The 20397-nt window shown below is 40.5% G+C and overlaps 1 protein-coding gene across 1 annotated transcript in view; it reads left to right on the forward strand.

The window, feature by feature from the left end:
- The window catches only part of LOC124158137 (homeobox protein goosecoid-like), a 111464-nt gene that overhangs the window by 31741 nt on the left and 59326 nt on the right, over nt 1-20397 (forward strand). Inside the window, exon 2 of the mRNA XM_046533321.1 lies at nt 9441-10012. Within this exon, the coding sequence (XP_046389277.1) occupies nt 9441-10012 (572 nt within the window). The remainder of the gene's footprint in view (nt 1-9440; nt 10013-20397) is intronic.

A 20397-nucleotide genomic window follows, 5' to 3' on the forward strand; every position in this document is an offset into this window, starting at 1 on the left:
CATTGTCAAATAGTTCCTTGAATTATCGTGTAAATTAATGCTTCCCGAGCTGACGCATAAGCAAATCTAACTCTTACGTAGGTTCTAAGATTTTAGCGGAATTCATCGGATGATATATGCATTTTATTCGCGTTCTCACCGCAGGCCCTGGCTTTTCTTGACAACAGTTTCGTTGGGTTTGCAGTCAGCGTCTTCAGATGGAAGGTGATGAAACACTAGGCAAGCCAACGGACGTGGTGAGAAATCGAATAAAATCAAACCTAACACTAGTTAAAACCATTATCTCCCAGCTTGGTTTTGATCTTTCTAGGCTGTTATAATGGTAATTCCTGTACTTCCAAGAATTCTCGGACTTGATTTAGATCCAGTTTTGTGCGAGGTATGCTTAAGTCTTAGCTCGTCGAAAGACCGCAGCACGGCAATATCAACTCGTCCGCAAAGCCTCGCAAGTTTACCCACACGGCGCGCGCAAGTTCGATAATCAGCGAAAACCCTTCTGTATTCCACAAGGCAGCCGTCTCGGTCCACTCAATTGGCGCGCGCATGATTAAAGGATGGGGGCCGGCACCACGAGAGCTAAAACGACGCAGTGTTTGGACGGGCTGAGAGGAGGCGGTGAGTGGGGATATTGCTAATGGGGTAGATACACGGAATACAGCGAGATGGGGGTCGGGGTGGAGGAAGTGGTTGAGCACAAGACCTGGGGGGAGGTTGGGAGAAGTGTGGGTGCCGTCCGCATAAGATGAAGAAGACGGAGTTTTGAAGAAGGAAGGTTATTAATTATGCATTCCTCCGGGGTGGATGGAAAGGGCTCTTGCCAAGCTGGGATGTCTACCGAGGCAAGTCCCAAGGGAGATAGAGAGGAAATAAAAACAAGGTGATTTTTTCCGGAAAAAAATAACAAGTCTCCTTAATTCATATTCATCCTACGGAGATATCGAACCCCTTTTCCCAGTCCGTTCCACCTCTTGGAGTAACCCTCATTTCCGTACGCCACCCTTACACCCTCTCGAAGAAACCACAACGACCGCCCTCTTTTTATTTTAAAGGGAGGCCCCATCAGCCTCTCCCTTCTCGGCACCCATCGAACAGCCTCCCATAGATTTTCCGCACCATTTATCGGCGAAACTGGGCTTTCTTCGGCAATCCACGAATCCTCCTTGCGAGCATCCTTTCCCATAACATCTCCAGACTCATCCGAATATCTTCTGCTCATCCGCTTTCTCGAAAGATTTTTCCACCCCTCTCCTCCTCCCCGGGAAGAAATAAAATCAAAACTCTTAACCACATCCCTCAACCCCATCGCTTCCTCACTGCAAGAAAATAAAACAATTCTCGGCGAACTCCTTCGACTGTGATTCTTGAGAGGTTCCCCTCCTTTGCTTGATCTGGAGAGCATATTTCTGAATTAAATCTAACCAATGAAAACATCTCCTAAGCTCGAAAAAACAGCTCCTTTCCATTCATGTACCTCAACTCAATATAAAACTAAATCTAACATTTTTTCATTGGCGTATTCTGAAAAAATAAATATATGTCACAGGTTCCCCCAAACACGATCATTTAATATATTTGGATAGCACATTAAAAAACACCCATGCCCAAGCGGGACTCGAACCCGCGACCATTGATTAGGCAGGCGAGGAGTTAATACCGCCGCCGACGATGCCAGCGTAATGATTTAAATTTGTGCCGCTAAATAATTAAAAATGTATTACTGCAAAGACGCATATGCAATGTATTCAGAATCGATAGGGAGTAGAGATAGATATGAGTGATTTAGATAAGTAAGAGAGGAGGAAACTGGAAGGAATGTATTGGGTGGTTTGGGTAAGAGTTGAGAAGGGCAGCTAGGAAACGATGGAGAGAAAACAGCACTTCTGAAAACAGTGTAGAAGAGAAAGGGAAACTGGATCGGACATGTATTAAGAGGAAAGGGGATTGTAATCCAGCAGACTTGGGAAAAGTGGAAGAAGAGAAAGAAGAAGAGGTTGAAGAAGGATAAAAATGTAAACGTAGTGAAGATAGGAAGGCATAAGAAAACCAAGAAAGGGGCCCGGGACGGGACATATGGAATTCAGCTTTGGTGTTTGCTGCCAATGGATACAATGCCAGTTTACGATGACTTTCAGAAGGATGTGGGAGAATAAAATAGTAATAGTAAAGAAACTATTCCTCTTCACATTTATTTCTTGAGGAGATTACACCAACAGTCACGTAGATAATACACTGGGCAAGGGTGCACATATTAGTTTTGGTGCTTATATCGATGGAGTGGAACTTTTCCATCATCCACAGGTGAGTAAGAGGCTTTATTTTACTTTTTATATGATTTTTAATTGAGACTACCGTTCACGAATGCACTGTAAGAAGAAATGAGGACGATGAAGTGTATTCGAAACGGGTCGCCTTAATAAATAATCATTCCACTCATCCACTCGGCGATTCAACCTTATGGCTGGTTTGAACAATGAGGGTAAAGCACACCCCAGACTAAACCAAAAGGGGAGTAATATGTCACATTTAGATAACGAGCCCAATACCTTTCCATGGGCCACCTCGCACTTCCAGGATTTTATTCGCGGGTCTCTAAAGGCTTCACCTGGGAAACGAAGGCGGGACACTTCGATAATCAGCAAAGCGCTTAACCAACTAGGCTACATGCTTAATCAGTAAACAAATCATTACAAAAAAGCCCTGAAGAAAATATATAAAAAATATATCGAAACGTTGGCCGAAAATTTTGCATATTATTCTTAAACCTATACTCCGAGACGCTAATAAACATTAAAGAATTGAGTTCAAGAGTAGCAAGATAGAAATCAATTCGACTAGGCTACCACACTACCCCAAAATAATGATTTAAAAAGGCATAAACTCGTCTTATTCAACAGTATAAGAAAAGAGTAGATACTTGTGAGCTGTCCACCAGCGCCGAGGCATGCAAAACACGACATAACTTGTGAGGCATTCACAGCGTGTTAACAATTCGTTCATCCAGAAAAAAACTCAAAAGGCGGAAAATAAGGCAAACAAGGTCAAAACCATTCCTTGCAAGTGATCCTCCCGACCACCTTCCTCGTAAACAATCTCTCCGCCCGCAAACTCTTTCACCTGGAAGCTCTTCCCGCGCACACCTTAAAAATCGTCTTACACCTCCCTCTCTCTCTCTAGAGCACTGCTTCAATGGGCCACGACTGAGCCTCAGGTTTTAGTCTATGGAACGGCAGTGAACGGTGCGAAGACCCCCCAGCTAGGGACCCACCCCGGGGGAGGGGGGGGGAAGCCGCATCGGGATAAAGGAGGCATTGGGCGCTGGGCTGGCTAGGGTCTCCCTCCCTCCACACCCCGCTGCCAAGATTTTACGCGTTGTCGAATCCTTCGCGCGCGAAAAAAAATCCCCAAGTCCACCCACGCATACGGATCGGCAAATGCCTCCTCTGGAAAACCTCGCCGGGTTTTACGGGAGAGGTTGAACAAACAGCAAAACCCCTCACCAAATACCTCGAGCATCTGCTCTTCTAAGAGGACTCGGAAGGAGTGGGGGTGGACGGTTGGCGAATCCGCCTAGGGAAAGACGGCGAGGAAGATTGGAGGGGAAAAAATAAATGCGACGATTATTATAATGCGAGCGGAGGGAGGAAAAAGGTTTTACCGCATTTCGAGGCGGGAATGAAAAACTTTTTTAAAAATTCCCTCCCCCAAATCTTCGACGGGGTGGGACTCCGTATCGATCACCTCATTGGGCAGCCCTCGAAAGAAAACGCGAGGAGCGATAAGTATATAGATGATCCAATAATTTCAAAATTCAAAGCTGAATAACGAGCGAAATATTTGTTGAGTGAGGAGAGAGAGAAGTAATTTCTTCAATGAAATCCACTCACTCATCATTTTTAACTCTGTGTTATTCCACTGTAAAATTTCTTGGTTAATTAACTTTTACTTATACCACTTCTTTTCTTACATAAAGCGACCCGGGTTCGATGAGTAATTATCATCATCTGGCGTCAATTATTATGTAGTATTACTCAAAATTTAGTGTGAGCTATTCATGTCTTGCTTTCAGGGGTATGTAACCAGAGCATTGAAGAAACCGTATTTCTTTAATGCTCTGGGTCTTCTTCAAACCTCAGAAAGCAAAAAATGCATAGCTAACACGAAATTTTGAGTATTTGCTAAGTAAAAAAACGAAGAAATAATAAAAAATTACATACAAACAGACACTAAATACATCCTCAAAAATGCTTAAGTATTTAAGTAAAAAAATGGATGGTTCTATCACTGCTGTAACAGGTAACTAAAACATTTTATACCACAGGGTTCCACAGTCCAGTCCAGTTCAAAGCAGGGAAAGTATATTTGCATGAGATTGTGAAATTGCATTAAGTAAAAACAGAACTAAAGGGACGTAATATAACATGTGTTATGAATTACAGGTATAGTTAATTGTTCCGCAAAGCTAGCTAAAACGATTGTTGGACAAAATAATGGAGTCATCATTCTGAAATGATGTTCACGAAACAGGGAACTAAAGCATCTCCATTTTTCTTGATACTTTCCATTTGATTTGATACCGTTGATCCAATCTAATTTGGTAGCAAATAATATAATTATCTATGCAGTGTACGTAGCAGAAAGTCGACATATTTCCAGCCTGAACGTTCAACTTCTCAAGTACATTTGCAAAGTCCAAATTCAAAGATTTTTTCATGATTTCCACATTTGGTAAAAGGATGAATAATTATTATATTAGCAACCGAGAGTAATTTACATTAAAGCTTAGGGACAACAAAATTTATCAAATGTCCATTCATTCATCTTGAAGTATTAAAAGTTTGGATTAATATCAAATGATGAGTGATGGGAAGTCTACAATATAGTTCATTAGGATCAGAGATGAACCTATAGGTACTTGTTGCAGTATTCCACCGAAGGCCGCATACTTATAAAAAAACTGTTCACAAAAATAACCAACGTTGTAACAAGTATAGCAATTACAATTCACACATACCTCGATCTCAACACCCTGTAAATTATGGAAATGCCTTACGACATTTTTCCGTGAATAATATTTTCTTCGAAGCTTTCAAATGAATATTTTTGAACAAATGAATGATTACATGTTTTTTTTTCGATATATTGCACACTGGTAATTTACGTAAGCCGCTTTCAGCATAAACGTTCGAGAGAGAGAGAGAAAGGTTAATTGGTAAATTTCTTTTGAACAACATTACTGGAGCCTTCGACTCAAAAGGCTAAGTTCGCAGCCCATATTTTTCAGATGAAAGAATTAAATCCAACCAGCATCCAATAGTTTCATAAGACGAAAACAAAATTCATAGGATAAGTTGACAGTCTAAGAAATGAATATGTTTTTACTCCTGCAAAAATAGTTTTATCGACTCTATGTCCGAAGAAATATACCATCCAATTTTCCTTCCATAAAACGTAAATGTGCCCTACCCATATGCAAATTTTCCACACTCCTTATGTCAACAGCTACCGCTGAAAGGAAGCTGTTTGCATTGGGTCGAATAACGTCTTTGCGAGAATTCAAAATTATACTTGCGGACAAGTAAGAAAACTGGGATTATCATCAGTAAATATCCCTCTCCACGAACCGATTAGTGTAATTAAGTCTTGAAATTTACTCAAGACTAATGTACCGAAGGCAATACGTATATTGCAATGACTGTCGCTATTACTTAGGAAGAATTAATTTTGAGATTTAAACACACAATTCGTCCTTAAAATATGGGATTAAACAAATATATTTTCATTTTTCCCTCCATCAGAAATACTGGTAGGTAACATATCGCCCTAAAATGAGGTTTTAACAATAATTAAGAATTGGTGCATAAGAAACGAATAATGCCAAGGAAGAATGTGCTCACATTATAAAAATAAGTATTTCAGAGAGATCTATAAGAAGTATGTTAAGCACTTAACGCTGACGTAAACTTTTCTGTAGCAATATTCACTTCTAAGGCTGATGTAATTGCGTAAACTTTAACCACTGCGCACCAATCACTCTGCACATCTTAGCCAATGCTAAAATGGACTGACAAAGTGTGAAACGAGAACTGTTTTTCTCGGAGGAAGTAGGAACTTAAAATATAAAGGCAGCAAGCATAAGGACTATTCAACAATTCCAACTAGATAGGTACTGAAAAGGTAACAATTCAATGCTGATTTCATTGAACTGACAGCTATTGAGCTAAAATTAGGGGATCATTGTCACCAAATCGGGGTACTACAACTGATATACATAGTCCCAGGATAAAAAGAGATCGCTAATGTTTAACTAACGATGGCTCTCATCGTAGCGAGACCATTACGAGTTTCCATATTAGTTTAATACTATTTCAACTCATCTAAACCGCTAATAAAAACACGATATATTCTTGAAATCAAAACCTATAAATCCAAATCCATCTCGCGAAAAATTGACAAAATTTATCCTTCAATATTAGAGATCTTACTAGACTCCTGGCAAGCAGGCCTTTGTTTGGACAGTCAAGTTTTCGGCAGCGGCTCCAATTCTCAAAACAGAACAACCGTGTACATCAGCGGAATTATCTCTATGTACCTCTGTGACGGCTCCGAACTTCGGACTCTACTAATCTTTGACTAACTTTTAATAATCGATGTTGCCGAGTGGAAGAGAATTAAAAACTAGCTAAGCACTTTGCCCACAGTAAACCAAGCATATATAAATTCTAAAGAGACTTCGATGGGCTTAAAAGTTTACGGAACTCTGTACGTATCACAAGAAAAGATAACGGACATTTCAACATGCTATTTATTCTCCGTTAGTTTTCCAAGTTTATTCATTCGTATCCAATGAAATAAATCTACTAATTTTCCTACGATGAGAAGTTCTGATCACAGTTTATACCTGGTTTTCCAAGCTTTTCATTGAAGCAGGGCTTTCTCCTAGGAGGGATCAAAACAAGAAGGGAATATTGAACCATTCTAATTTCTACTCCCTTCATTAGTGAAGGGAGCATTAAATATATATCAAATAACCGCTTAATCTTGGGTCTAAAAACTTCTTTACAAAAGCGTAGACGAGTGCAGAAACTCCCAATCCACACAGCAACAATGCAAAAATCGGAGTTTTTCCACAGAAGTAGATACTTAATTGAGTTTTGCCAGTTTCCACGGAAGGATATAAACTGCGATGAAATTACAAAGACTTCGCCGAACGTAAAGAAGAGTTAAGATTAAAACCGCTACAAAAGTCTCGACCAATCCATCAAACCTACGAAATCCGATTTTTATATCGCCGTTAACATCCGTAGCGTTGTAGGCCGACTTCTGATCACGTCTTGCCTCACTACCTCCATACCCTAGATCAGGGGTTCCCAAACTGGGGGGCGCGCCCCCCTGGGGGGGCGTGGAGAAATTCCAGGGGGGGCGTGACACCCAAATGAAATAAATAAAAAAATTACAAAAATAATTTCCTCAGATCTTTGAAATAAAGTCTTTCTATGTTTTCATAATTGTTTTTGTAAAGTTTCAATAAAGTTGTAAACTTTATCAAAGAAGGTTACAGGTAATTATATTCGTTTTTCATATAATACTTGTTTTAATTTTCATCATACGTACAATTGTTGAATCTTTCCATTCTGCGTTACCGCATTCAACAGTGAACAAAAAAATCTACCTGCTCACCGTATCAAGTAGGCACATACTTGTACGAGTACAAGTACTTGTACAAGTAGGAGTTGGTATGTACGGCACCGTGGAAATAGGGTATTGCAAAATGGAAAGCTGATATGTGTAGCGGGGGGGGGCGTGGTACAAAAAAGTTTGGGAACCCCTGCCCTAGATAGACACCAGGGCACCTGGTAATCCGAGATCGCGCGATAAATAGAATATATTTTTTTTATCTTGGTAGACATGGATGATCTTTCAGAGCGTTTGTCGCGATAGCCTCGACAGGAATGGTAGATGGCATCTTCTGAATTAAAAAATGCATTTAAAAACTCTGAGTATGTATCTAAAACAATTGGAGCCGAAAAATAAACTAAATAACCAAATAATGAGGCTCATTTGAACGTAACTACATCGATGAAAGTCTTATATAGGTAAGAAAGAGTAAAGTTGGATTAAACATAAAAATAAATTGAATTAAAGGCCATTTAAACCTTGAGCAGAGAAGCCAAGATCTATTTAGAATGCCTTACAAAATCGGAAACCATCCTCAGCTTTCTCAGGCCAGGTACTTGAAGGGAGTATAAACTATGACCTAGCCCGAGTCATGATAATAAGGGGTGAACCTCAGTTATTCTATAATTTCTGATAGCAAACCATGAAAAAAGCATGCATTCATAGGCATCCCCAACCTTAAAAGAGCAAATAATTCACGCTGTACCGTTTTTTTCTTTATTCAAAGTTACGTTGTCCTCTGGACATTTTCAGATCGGAGGAGACCCTTGCCAAAATTTTCCCCAGTACTTCAAATTTAAAAATTCTATCCCAGTATGCATGCATTTTTACCCTGTTATGCATTTTTTTCGTATTAATGCTAACTACACACTTTGTGAATTTCTAGACGATCGCGTTAAAATGAAACAAGCAACACATCACGAAAAAAAGTCAAAATGCGACTGGCTGAGGGGGTGCGAAGCGTACTCTTAAGAATTCCATTACCTACTCCCTTCAAACCCCCAGCCTCAGCTTAATGCTCTCCGCCATCTCACACTGGGACCTCGAACCCTTAACGCCAGGTCTACTCTCCTTCAGCTTCTAAATCGAGACAGCTTCCCTCTGTTACACCCGTGACTATTGAAAATCATCATCTACTTCTGTCCCGTTGAGCAAGCTATAGGAAGATTAATACAATAATTGAGAAAAGGGAGTAACTGGATTTGTGAAAAGTGCATGGTTTTAGAGATTCAAAACATTACGGTAATTTCAATTTCTTCATATAAACTCATAAATTGTCATTGCTGATTACTCGGGAGCATATAAAAACACTTTTTTCAGTATTTCCATTGAATCCATAATTTTGTTTTAGAAACTAACGGTCTATAAAAAACGCTGTTTTCCAACTCCTAATATTTTAAGTCTCCCACTCCCACTTTTTTAATTGGAGGACATGATATTTTCATTTTATCATAAAATTTAATGCGATGCAAATACGAACTGCTTATTTATTTTATGTACCCATCAAAATTATATAGTTCAATCCCTAATGATGGTTTCTAAATAAACCGAAACGTCGGCCAAAATTGCTTTCAAATTATAACACCTACACTGCATAATTCAAATTTAATGTATTGATAAAGGCACTAAATCTAGGTCGGTTATTAAGAAACAGTGGAATGTCAGAGAGCTGATTATATTTATTTCATCAAACATGAATTCTTAATGCGTAACTCCCACCACCATCAAGTGTAATCCTTATTTTTCTTCCTTCCTCCACATCGCAGCCGTCGCCTGCCCTTCCCTCTACTCCTCCTACGTCGGCCACCAGGCGGCAGCAGCGGCCGCGGCGGCCGCCGCCGCACTCCACCACGCCGCCGCCTCCGAGCATGAGGGCCCACCCCCGCCCTCCGCCTCCGCCTCTCCACCCCCGCCGCCCCCTCCCGCTGCCCCCCTCTTCCTCCCGCACCACCACCCCGCCGCCCCACACCACGCCCACCACCACCACCACCAGCATCACGAGTACCTGGCGGCTGCGGCGGCGGCCGCGGCCTACCACCGCGCCCACGCCCTCCACATCCCGCCCGTGCCGCACCACCAGCACCACCACGCCCTGCACCACCACCACCACCACCAACAGCACGCGGGGGGCGGAGGAGGCGCGGGCGGGGGAGGGATCTTGGGGGGCGGCGGGGGCCCGCCGGTGCCTCCGCCCAAGAGGAAGAGGCGCCACCGCACCATCTTCACGGAGGAGCAGTTGGAGCAGCTGGAGGCCACGTTCGAGAAGACGCACTACCCGGACGTGGTGCTGAGGGAGCAGTTGGCCCTCAGGGTGGGACTCAAGGAAGAGCGCGTCGAGGTGAGCCAGCGTTATTTTTTCGATTTCCCCCAGTTTTCCTTGATTTCCTTGTCAATTGTTTTTAAGGTAGAAAAAATGACAACTTTTCTTTAAATGCTAAGTCGTAGAAAGCAAATTTGTCATTTTTCCTCATCCAAAATAGAATTCTACACTGTGGAATCTACAAGTTTAAGGTCTCAACAATTCAGTGCATCAATTTTTTTTAATTTCCGCCTTTATATTCATCAAAGAAGTACATACATGAATTTGAGGAAATATTCATCCAAGTGTACACCTACGTACTGTACTGCCGCCTCGATAGACCTGTGGCAGCATTTTAGGACACAAGCCCTCTACCCTTGGGGTATATTCCTGACATTTCATGATTTCCCTTATCGGTATGAATCTTGTGAGCGGGGCAAACTCGAAAGAATAAAAAGTTTTCGGTGAAGTAAATAGTAGATGCGCTTTAAAAAATCGATTACTTCAGGAGTAACTTTGTAGAAATGTTGAACATTCATGGTGGAATCGTAATGGTCATCTTCCTTCCCACCCCATCTTCAATTATTTAACCCCCCTCTCCTATATATATCCCCGACTTACCAAAAGGCAGCGCGCATGAGTATACCACAGCGTGGTGGAACGCGTTACGCGAGTTTTAAATAAAATTTCAGAGCTAATTGCAAAGTATGTCGATTCCATCATGCTCCTTAGGCCTTGCTAGAAAGACTGTACCCTGAGAAAAGTCTCAGTGGGATTTTTAAGGGATGGCTACATTTCGGGAGAAGTCATTTGGTGTGGGAACACTTAAGAGCACTCACACCTCCTGGTCGACCGGTCATTTCGGTGATTGTAAATCGCTTAAGATTATACTATCAACTGCAAATTTTCAGGAAGTATCAAGTTTTCCGTTTCCAACTGTTTTCTTCATTCGAGAATTTTGCAAAAATTTCTAATTTTTCATAAATAATTATATTTTTCCCAGGCGTTATTGTTTTCTATTTAAGAAGAAAATATTTAACGAAGTCACCTGCACTTACTCTGAAAATTTCAAGATGAATAAAATAATTTTGATGCGAGTAATCCATCACCTGAAATGAGGGGTCAAACAGGAGCAGGTCATGAGGAAGGTAATTTTCTTCTTGAGACATCATATCCGGAACAATAGAGGGAAAAATTGAATCCTCAGAACACCCTCTCCTCTCGCTGACTAAAGCCTTGATTGCTAAGGTTCAAATTTGATTTCAGCATTAAAACATTTTCATTTTTAATAAGAAATCATGAGAAGCTTACCTGGGCCACAAGCACCATACAACTCATAAGTCGCGCTGCACATGCGCAACCCGAAACAACTGGATCAAAGCCGAGTCGTGAGTGGATTGGTTAGAATATGAACGGTGTGAGGTCAGTGGTCCAGTTTGATGTGGGGGGCAACTGTCTCAACGGTACCGCGCATAAAAGAGGCATATATATTAACGAGAAGGATCGAAGAGTTGAAACCACTTCGGGATAAGGGATTAATATTATATCGGTAACAAGAGTAGATCAGTAATCGACTAACTCGAACCTATAAATTACTTCCAATTGATATATTCGACAGTAATTTTCACATATAAAATTTCACGAAGAAAGAAAGATTAAAATATCTTTATATAGCCATCAATTTAGGACCAAGACCGTTTTTTTAAGTTATTTCATCTTTAAACGAAATCATAAGTTTTATCTAATTCCAGTATAGACGTATTAACATGGTCACCACGGAATTTGGATGGGTGTATAATCCAATATTATATGTACTTTGAGAAGTAGACAATGAATCTCGATATAGCTTGCTCACAGTCAATTATTTGTTTGGAAGGGAGCAACACGAACTCGCGATTGTGGATTTTTCACAGGTTGGTATTTCATTCAGAAATACCATTTGTAATTTCAAAACTACATTTACATTTTTTTATTCCAAGACCGACCATGATCAATCTATTGCCTAAAACTTAAATAAAGTTCATCTCTGAGAAGATACTAAGTCATAAATTATCTTTCAGAGCATTTGCATTGGTCGGATCGAGAGTCAATCTCTCTGAGCTCGTGTGGCTCTTCGACAAAATAGAAACAGCGGACACCTCACAAATCCATACTTTGCTCTCCTCGAACTTAAACTTAAATTTCCGCACATACAATGAAAAGTAAACGAATTGCTGGCTAAATAACCCTAAATACAGGGTTAAAATTTGAAACATTAAAAAATGGAGCAAAAAAACAATGCCTCTTGAAATAATGATCTCACCAATATAGTCGCAAAATACATCTGCAGGTATGACATCACTCCATGCAGCGCTGGACAAGAAATAACTTGGAAAGAACGGAGGCTCTGCTTTGAATAATGAGCTTTTTTTAAAAAATATGACAGATAGACGTTGCCCATTAGTCTAATTAGAGGAGACTGAAGGATCTCGCACAAAATTTTTCGCTGACCTGAAATTACTCAAAGGGCGAAAAATGAGAGAAGGGGATAGTTAACTTTACATCCGCCCCGATTCCGAGGGATAATGAGCTCCAAGTACGCTCGAGGAGAAAATTAAAAAAAAAAAAAAACTCAAGGAACACGCTCCGTTCGTCGGGAGAATGTTTCAATTTTTCCGCCTTTCATTTTGCCAACAAGGAAAGAAATGGCCAATGACGACGAGAGACTGATTTTGATCCCTTGCATAAACCATCGCTTACTTCCTTTGAGTCCAGGTGAAGTCGACGGGGTTATGCCTGCATTCCACACTCTTTAATTGGCATTGTCACTCCACCCTCCGAAAATTTCTCATCTCCCCTTTGGGACCAGACCTTGACTCTCTGAAGCATTCGACAATACAAAACAAAATATTGCTGCGAACGGGCATACTGTATGGATAATTTGTGCAAGCACAGCCTTTCAAGCATTAAATGTAGGGTCATCATAAAGGAATTGGTGTTGGACATATTATAAATGAAAACAAAATTACTTAATGTTAATCAATATTTATTTTTCGAATTTTTCGTCTCGAACGGTATTTCACGTAATTCATAAATTTCAATATGTGGGCTCTTAGTCTCTCAAACAGGAGAACAACCCGCCGTCGATTAGTATTAGCCTACTCCTGAAGTGCCGAATTCCCATCCATTGGTCCCGGGTTCAAATCCCAGAGGTGGCAGAGATTTTTTTCAGAGGCCACCCGATCATTGAGAGAGTACCTTGAGGAGGGAGCGCACTTCAAGTGCAGCACTCCATCCATCGGATGGGATGTTAAGCCGTGGTCCTCTTGGCGCCTTTCGTTAGGAGTAGACTAGTGCCAGCGCTCGGTTTCTCTCTTGTTGAGAGACTTATTGAAATGTATAAATAATTTTAAAAACATTTTGAGACGGCAAATTCGAAAAATAAAAATCATAAACTGTAAGTAATTGTGTTTTCATTTAAACCATGATCAAAACCGTAGCATTATTTTGTGACAACCCAGTTGATACCACGGATATAAGAGAGCATTTAAATTCCAAAATACGCGCTCTCCAACTGGTACTTCATCGACTGGCGATCAAAAAGCAATGGGATTTCCAAGCTCTCGAGCGCTATTTTTAATAATTAAACTTGAACAGCAGAATTACTCATAATTCTTATGGCTTAAAAAAACTTAATATCTTTTTCCATGAAATTAATTTATTCTTCGTTTACCTGAGTAAGCATTTTAACACCATCGCACAATCACAGCGATGATGGAGCTCGTTCTACAGGCTAAGTGACCTAAGGACATAGAATACTATATGTTATTTTCCATTACTATAATTTAAAACTGGATATTTCATGAGGTGATATTATCTTTCGTGTTGAAAAATACTTAATACAGGATCATTGTGAATCGCGCATTAACTAGTGCATTCCGCTCCAATTGTTTTTAGTTTCCCCCTCTAATGATCTGATTATGATCACTATTATGATAGCTATTGTGAGTGAAATATATTTCTCCTTGAGTTACTTTACAAACGTGCAGCTATTTCGTTACCCGTAATTAAGAATAATGCTACAGCTCTCGTAAATCCCCACAACACAACGGGAACATGATCGAATAGTTTCTAATGGTATAAAAATCAGATGATCGAATTGAAATGTCTATCAAATAATGCAGTGGGTGTATTGCCTTTCGAATAAGGATTGCTTTGCATAGCTCAACGCTTAAAAGGAGGTACAGAATCTAATGGGAAGATTCCACTACACATCCTTCAGATACATACATCAGTTCAAACATTCCTTAAACAACGAATAATAATTGAACTGTTAAAAAAAGAATAATTTAAAATCTTTCTGCAAATGCTGATATAAGTGACTGTATATATTTAAAAAAATATTATTTGCACATGAATAAGGGAAGCCTGAAGTATCATTCATTGCCCAAAGCACAATTGATAAATAGGCAACTAGGAGATCTATGGTCGTTGTTACTAAGGCCATAGGCGGATTTAGAGGGGCGGTACGGAAGCGCGTGCTCCCCCACCCCCAGACACTTTAAAATATACAAGATTTTTAATACGGTTATCATTAAGTTCATTTTAATTCGTTTATTACGGAGCCTCAAATGTTTAAATTAATATTTATTAATTTCATACCAAAATAAAGAGAATTTTTACAACACGAATCGTTGTACTTTGTTTTTAATCTCAAATATGAGAAGACTTATCAGATCCTTGTGCCCCCCCCCCCTCAGAAAAAAATCCTGGATCCGCTACTGACTAAGGCTTCTTATGATATATAGTTAATAATGGACCATGAACTTGAAAATTATGATGTTTCCATGCGAAATGCTTTTTAGAACAATATTCATGATTTACAACAAAAGTGCAAAGAAAACTGGCGGAAAGTCAGAAGCTACATATCGCTGACCGATTCAGCTTGAGAACGGTTAAAAAAAACTCGTCAATGAGCTTGCATGCACGAACTACAGATTTGATGGCAAATAAATTCCCCAGAGGCACAAATAGGGTCCCTTTAATCCGACAAATAAAACCGAGAAGCAAGCACGTCGAGCTGAGAGATACGAAAAGGATTACCTTCGGAGAGTGCGAGATGACCCCATGATGATGGTCTGCAGGTAGAAAACGGAAGGAGAGTAATTATTAAAAAGAGAATTGAAAGGGGGTTCGACAAAGGGATTAGCGAACTAGGTATTACCAATTGGGTCGGTGACTTAAGCCGAAGAATTGAATAGGTCGCTACGAGACTCATGTGTGCCTCCTAACGGCTTTTGTAGTAGAGCCACTTCGCCTTTTCATCTCCCTAATGTTTCCAGACTCCCTTACTGGCAGCTAACACTCCAATCTCGGTCCTATTAGAGAAGTGTCGACGGCAAGCTCGTGGACACTAGAGGTATACACCACCGTAAACTACGACCAAGCTGCGATGCGGACACCGTGCCCTGATCCTGAATACCCCCGAATATGCTAAGTAATTGTATCCATAATCAATTTCTAATTTAGTTGTCGCACTTCTAATCACTCATAACTCGATTTTCAATCAATTCCAAGAGACCAATTCAATCCGATTGCACCTTTGGCATAGATATCTCTCCGAAAAAAATACCCCGTGATATCACCATCGAATTTTTATTGATAGAGAACATGTCTAGTTGATACACATTTCCCCTCACGATATCCTAAAAAAATAAATGCCACCCGAATCAAAAATATCCGTTACGAGAAAGACATTGCATTTGCAATAAAATGATATTATAATGAAAAGTACGATTGAAGATGAAGGGTGGGTATAAGTCTTAATAAAAATATCATAAAAAGAGGAAGTTATGGAAGATTAAGAAATTATTTGTGACGATCAATGGAGCGGATAAGACCATTCGTAAATATTTAAGGCATTACCTAAGTTTGGAGCAAGAGAAAATGAAAATAATACGCATTGCGTAAAGTTAACGTGAACATCACATTTATCAATGAACCTGCTGATTCTAAAATGTTCCGAACGAATTCAGTATATAATTATCATATAGGAATGAACACCTGAAACAAGCCAGTTTTGGGTCGAGATCGCTGATGAAGCCGTTCCATGGACATAATAAATATCGGCAGTGAGGTTCTCATCAGGTGGCGACATCGATGAAATTTCCTCCAGAGGGGTTGATAGATCTGGGATTTGCGCAGGAAGGAAAAATCACTTCGTACTCGACGTTGCAGGGGTCAGGAGATGAGGGGAGAGGGGCGCAAAGACATGGGACGGTGGGTAGGGGGAAAAGGGGTGTCAACACACCCTGTTGCTCCCGGAGACCGTGTCGTGTCGCCGGAGATGCTGGAGAAAGGGTGGGGAGCGAGGAAACGTGGTTCAAACGAGGAGTGAGCAGTATACGCAGACACGGTGAGTTAATCTCGGAAGGGCGCCACTGCCTCCCCATCAACATTCTAAACCCCCATCTCCCCCCAAGAAAAAAACCCGAATCACCCCCGTATCATCCTCCCTTTGTGACACAAGGGGACCCTTTGATGTCGCGACAAAGGCGGCGGCGTCGGGGGGGGGGGGGTGAATTGTATCCTAATTTATTGCCCCGACAGTGGGGAAGGGGGCTTTCCCACCCACACGACAACTTCAGCATCCGGGAGGGAGCCCCCTGCCATGCTCCCTGGCCTCCCTGCCCATCTCCCCCACACACTTTGGAAGGGGGGAGGGTGCCAGCCTACAACCCCTACCGCAGTTCTTCCCCCGCGGGTCTCCCTCGGCGCGTCGGCAGGGAAAACGCAGGCGGCACTTAGTCAGACAAATGATCATTATTATGGCCCCACCCACCCTCACCCCGCCTACCTTCGCCTCTTGCTGGATAAACCCTGGATACATATCGAGAAAGGGGACCGCGGGGGTGGGTTCGGAGTTTATCACGACGGAGGGAGTTAGGGTATAGCCGGGGATGGGGGAAGGGTGCTGGTTTTTGGTCGGAAGGGATGTTTCCCGGTTGCCGTGCGACGGTTAACCAACTGATATCACAGGCAGAGAGAACCCTAGCGCGCAAATATACATATCTCAGGGTTACCTGCTCCTCAACCCCCTCGATACATCTACCCACGCCCAAATACTGGAGAAAACGGGAAAGTTACGGGGCAAAGCGAAATCTCTGCTATACACCTTTAACTATCCAAACCGACTTTTATACACTTACTACTATGCCAACATCTTGTATCTGCAACACTAACAACTTCTTATTTTTTACTATCGACATCCAACCTTCCGACAAAAACAGATAGAGCCGTCTTAGCCATAATACGTCTTACTTATTAACCAAAAACGATTGTTTTTTAGTACGTTTGAAAGTATGTATTAAATATTCTAATAAAAATCAATTCATAAAATAGCAATAAATGGAAAGTAGGGGTGAATATCTGAATATTATTTTACCAATGAAACGCACTGAGCAAAAGACTGTTACTGTTTCTGAGTTACTGAGCTACTGCGCGACTTGAGCAAAAGACTTACTGCTACTGTAGTTATCTAAATTCAAGTTACATAATAAAAATACCTGTTAACTATCATATATCATTTTCCTGTCTACCTTTTGATATGCTTATAAATTTTCCGGAGAAATAACATTATTGGATAAAAATATTTAACTATTTAACATTACCAACGGCTCTTTCCAAATCGTCAAATAAAATAACTGAAAAAAGAATGCTACGAATACGAACAGTATAGTACATATAAAAGGACAGCAGACCTAAGTTTGAGAAATTATTTCACATCCATAGTGAGATATCGGGAAATTACCGATTCTTATACGCAATTTTATTTTGGATCTTAAACCATTTTTTAATCACATTTATAATGAATTTCGATGAGAAATTTTTCTCGGAAAAAGAAATCCACCTATTTCAAAAAGAAAATCAGATGACTCTCCGAGCGATGTTTGCATGCGATCATCAAGACATCCACGAGATGTGACTGAGAATAATCGACATTCTCAAGATACAAAAGAGAGAAAAGGAATTCTCATCAGTTTCGAGTCGCGAGGAAGCCTCCTCAAGATATGGAAATTCTTTCGAGTCGTCGAAGGTGGATGGAGTGAGTTGACGTGGGGTCGGTTGGGGGAATTGGGAGTGGTATGGGACGTGAGCCAATGGGGTGACGGCATCGCGGACATATATATCGGGGGGGGGGGGAGAGTGGGGAGAGGTGCCCCCTTGTCGCGGCGGCGGGGACATTTGACGAGAAGGAATGGGGAGAGACAAAAGGCAGGTGCACCGGGGTTGGGTGCTTGGTGTATGGCTTCGCTGACGGGAAAACAAATGACTAACGCCGCATCCGCCATTTTAAGCGTCGCGTCCTCTCGCATTTGTCTCCAAATCCATCACCAATCCCTTTGTCCCGTCCCTCGCCATTACCACCATTCACTCGCTTTGGCAAACAATGGGGAACACATCATTTTATACAGCGTGTACAAGCGCATTAGGCAGAATTTCCTCACATAAAAGTCTGGATGATAAAAACTGTAACTCTATTCCTAAAATTTATTTCCAGTAATTTCACCGGCAAGCATGGAGAGGCATAATCCAGCCTATCAATTTCTGTCGAAATTTTAAAAATGGTCACTTTCCTCACAAAATATCTTTTAAAAACTTGACTACCGACCAAGATTTCAGCGATTTCAGTGTCTTCATCAAGGTTGACACAACCATGAAACCATTTTCAGTTACTAAGTTGCTCAAAAAGTGATTTTTAAGGAAAGTTGAATTCTTTTGAAATATCGACAGGAATATTCTGGTGCCTCAGAGTGGACGTTCAAAGTAATGGCAAGGTTGGAATCAAATAAAATATCAGAATTAAATGTAAGAAGTGAAAATATGCATTATCCCTATTGCAACTTGTCTCATTAGCGTGTCTGGAATAGGGACAGAAGCGAGCAAAACAATAACATTAGTATTAATCAAAATAATGACTACACTGAATGGGGTACATGGGAAGATGCTAAAGGATAAGAGGTTTATGGGGAAAAACAATTATCTAACCGAAAACTAGATGGCTCGGGAGGAAAATAAAGATGGGCACTAATGACACCAAAACCGGTAAAAAAAAGGATTGAGATGAATCGTATGAAACAAGTAACCCTTTAAAATAGATACATGGAAGTAGGCATCAAATGGAGAGGAAAGGATCTTTCTAAGCATAGAGTAAACCAGTATTATTAGAAATGGTGTCTAACAATCGACCTCCCTCTGCAAAAACAACAAGCGCATCCAATTTCTCATGCTAACGGTAGACATCTACAATTGAAATTGCGATAGGAATGCAATTTACTGAACTGAATACCGATTTAATCTGTTTCATGTACGGTGTCAATCTTCAAGCCTCCTACAATCCTTTACAATTGTCCCTTTGGAAAATGGATATTTCGTCGCATGGGGAAGGCTAGGAAACACTGAAATTGTACTCGAACCTATAAAGAGATGGCAGGAAATAGAGTGGTAATAGAGAAGGAGATGGCAATATTCCGGAATAACTAGCGAGCTTCAGCGATCGTTAGTGTTAATTAATTCTGCTTAATAATTTGAATAAATAAAGAAACTTAACAGGCATTAATAGACCATATTGTTCATAGGTCAATAAGCATACAAGAAAATGTAAACGTAAATAATGTTGGTGAATTAAATATGTGTAGATGGAATCATAATGTCGAAAGGGATATCGGTGAAAAAGTAAAAAATGCATGACGAGAAAACTTGGACTTAATTAATTTGACTAACTATGCTACTACTAACATGTACTGATCTATACTCTAACCACATATCTGAGCTTCAATGAAAGACACCGACTACATTCATGACATTTCACTGGACTGAGGAAAAGGACTGAGTTGTCGTGTGGGCAATCTAATGAAATGGGCTCATGAAAAGTATCTCGGAGGTCAATTCTGATTATGAATTTGAAAAGTAAAATGAGATATATATCCACACATTATCTGTTTCCCAATTATTGAGTCATCGGTTAAAAAGCATGGAATTCTTAACCACTATCGCGAAAGAAGTGTGGAAAGTCGTGGATGACATTCTAGACTAAACCTGTTCAAGTAATTCTCACATGAATCGTCACAGGAATTCTCTCACTCTCTCTCAATATGCATTATATTTCAGGTAATGGAATGTTCTTTCTGGAGGGCAAACATTTTGACGAATTTTTGGCAAATTAATTTGGTAGGATATGGCTAAAAATAGAGAAATCGCTTTTTGAAAAATCTTTAATCCTATCCGTCTTCCGAACTCATTTCGTTAAATAATAAATGCAATTAATTAGGATAACGATTGATGGCGATTCAACGGATTCAACGACCCCATCAAAATAATTAACCGAGTACGTTGCCTAGATCTTCAATTTGAGGAAAAGAAACAATAATCACTGTAACTAACAG

The sequence above is a fragment of the Ischnura elegans genome, chromosome 4 (assembly GCF_921293095.1).
Source record: "Ischnura elegans chromosome 4, ioIscEleg1.1, whole genome shotgun sequence".
In the NCBI taxonomy this organism is placed as follows: domain Eukaryota; kingdom Metazoa; phylum Arthropoda; class Insecta; order Odonata; family Coenagrionidae; genus Ischnura; species Ischnura elegans.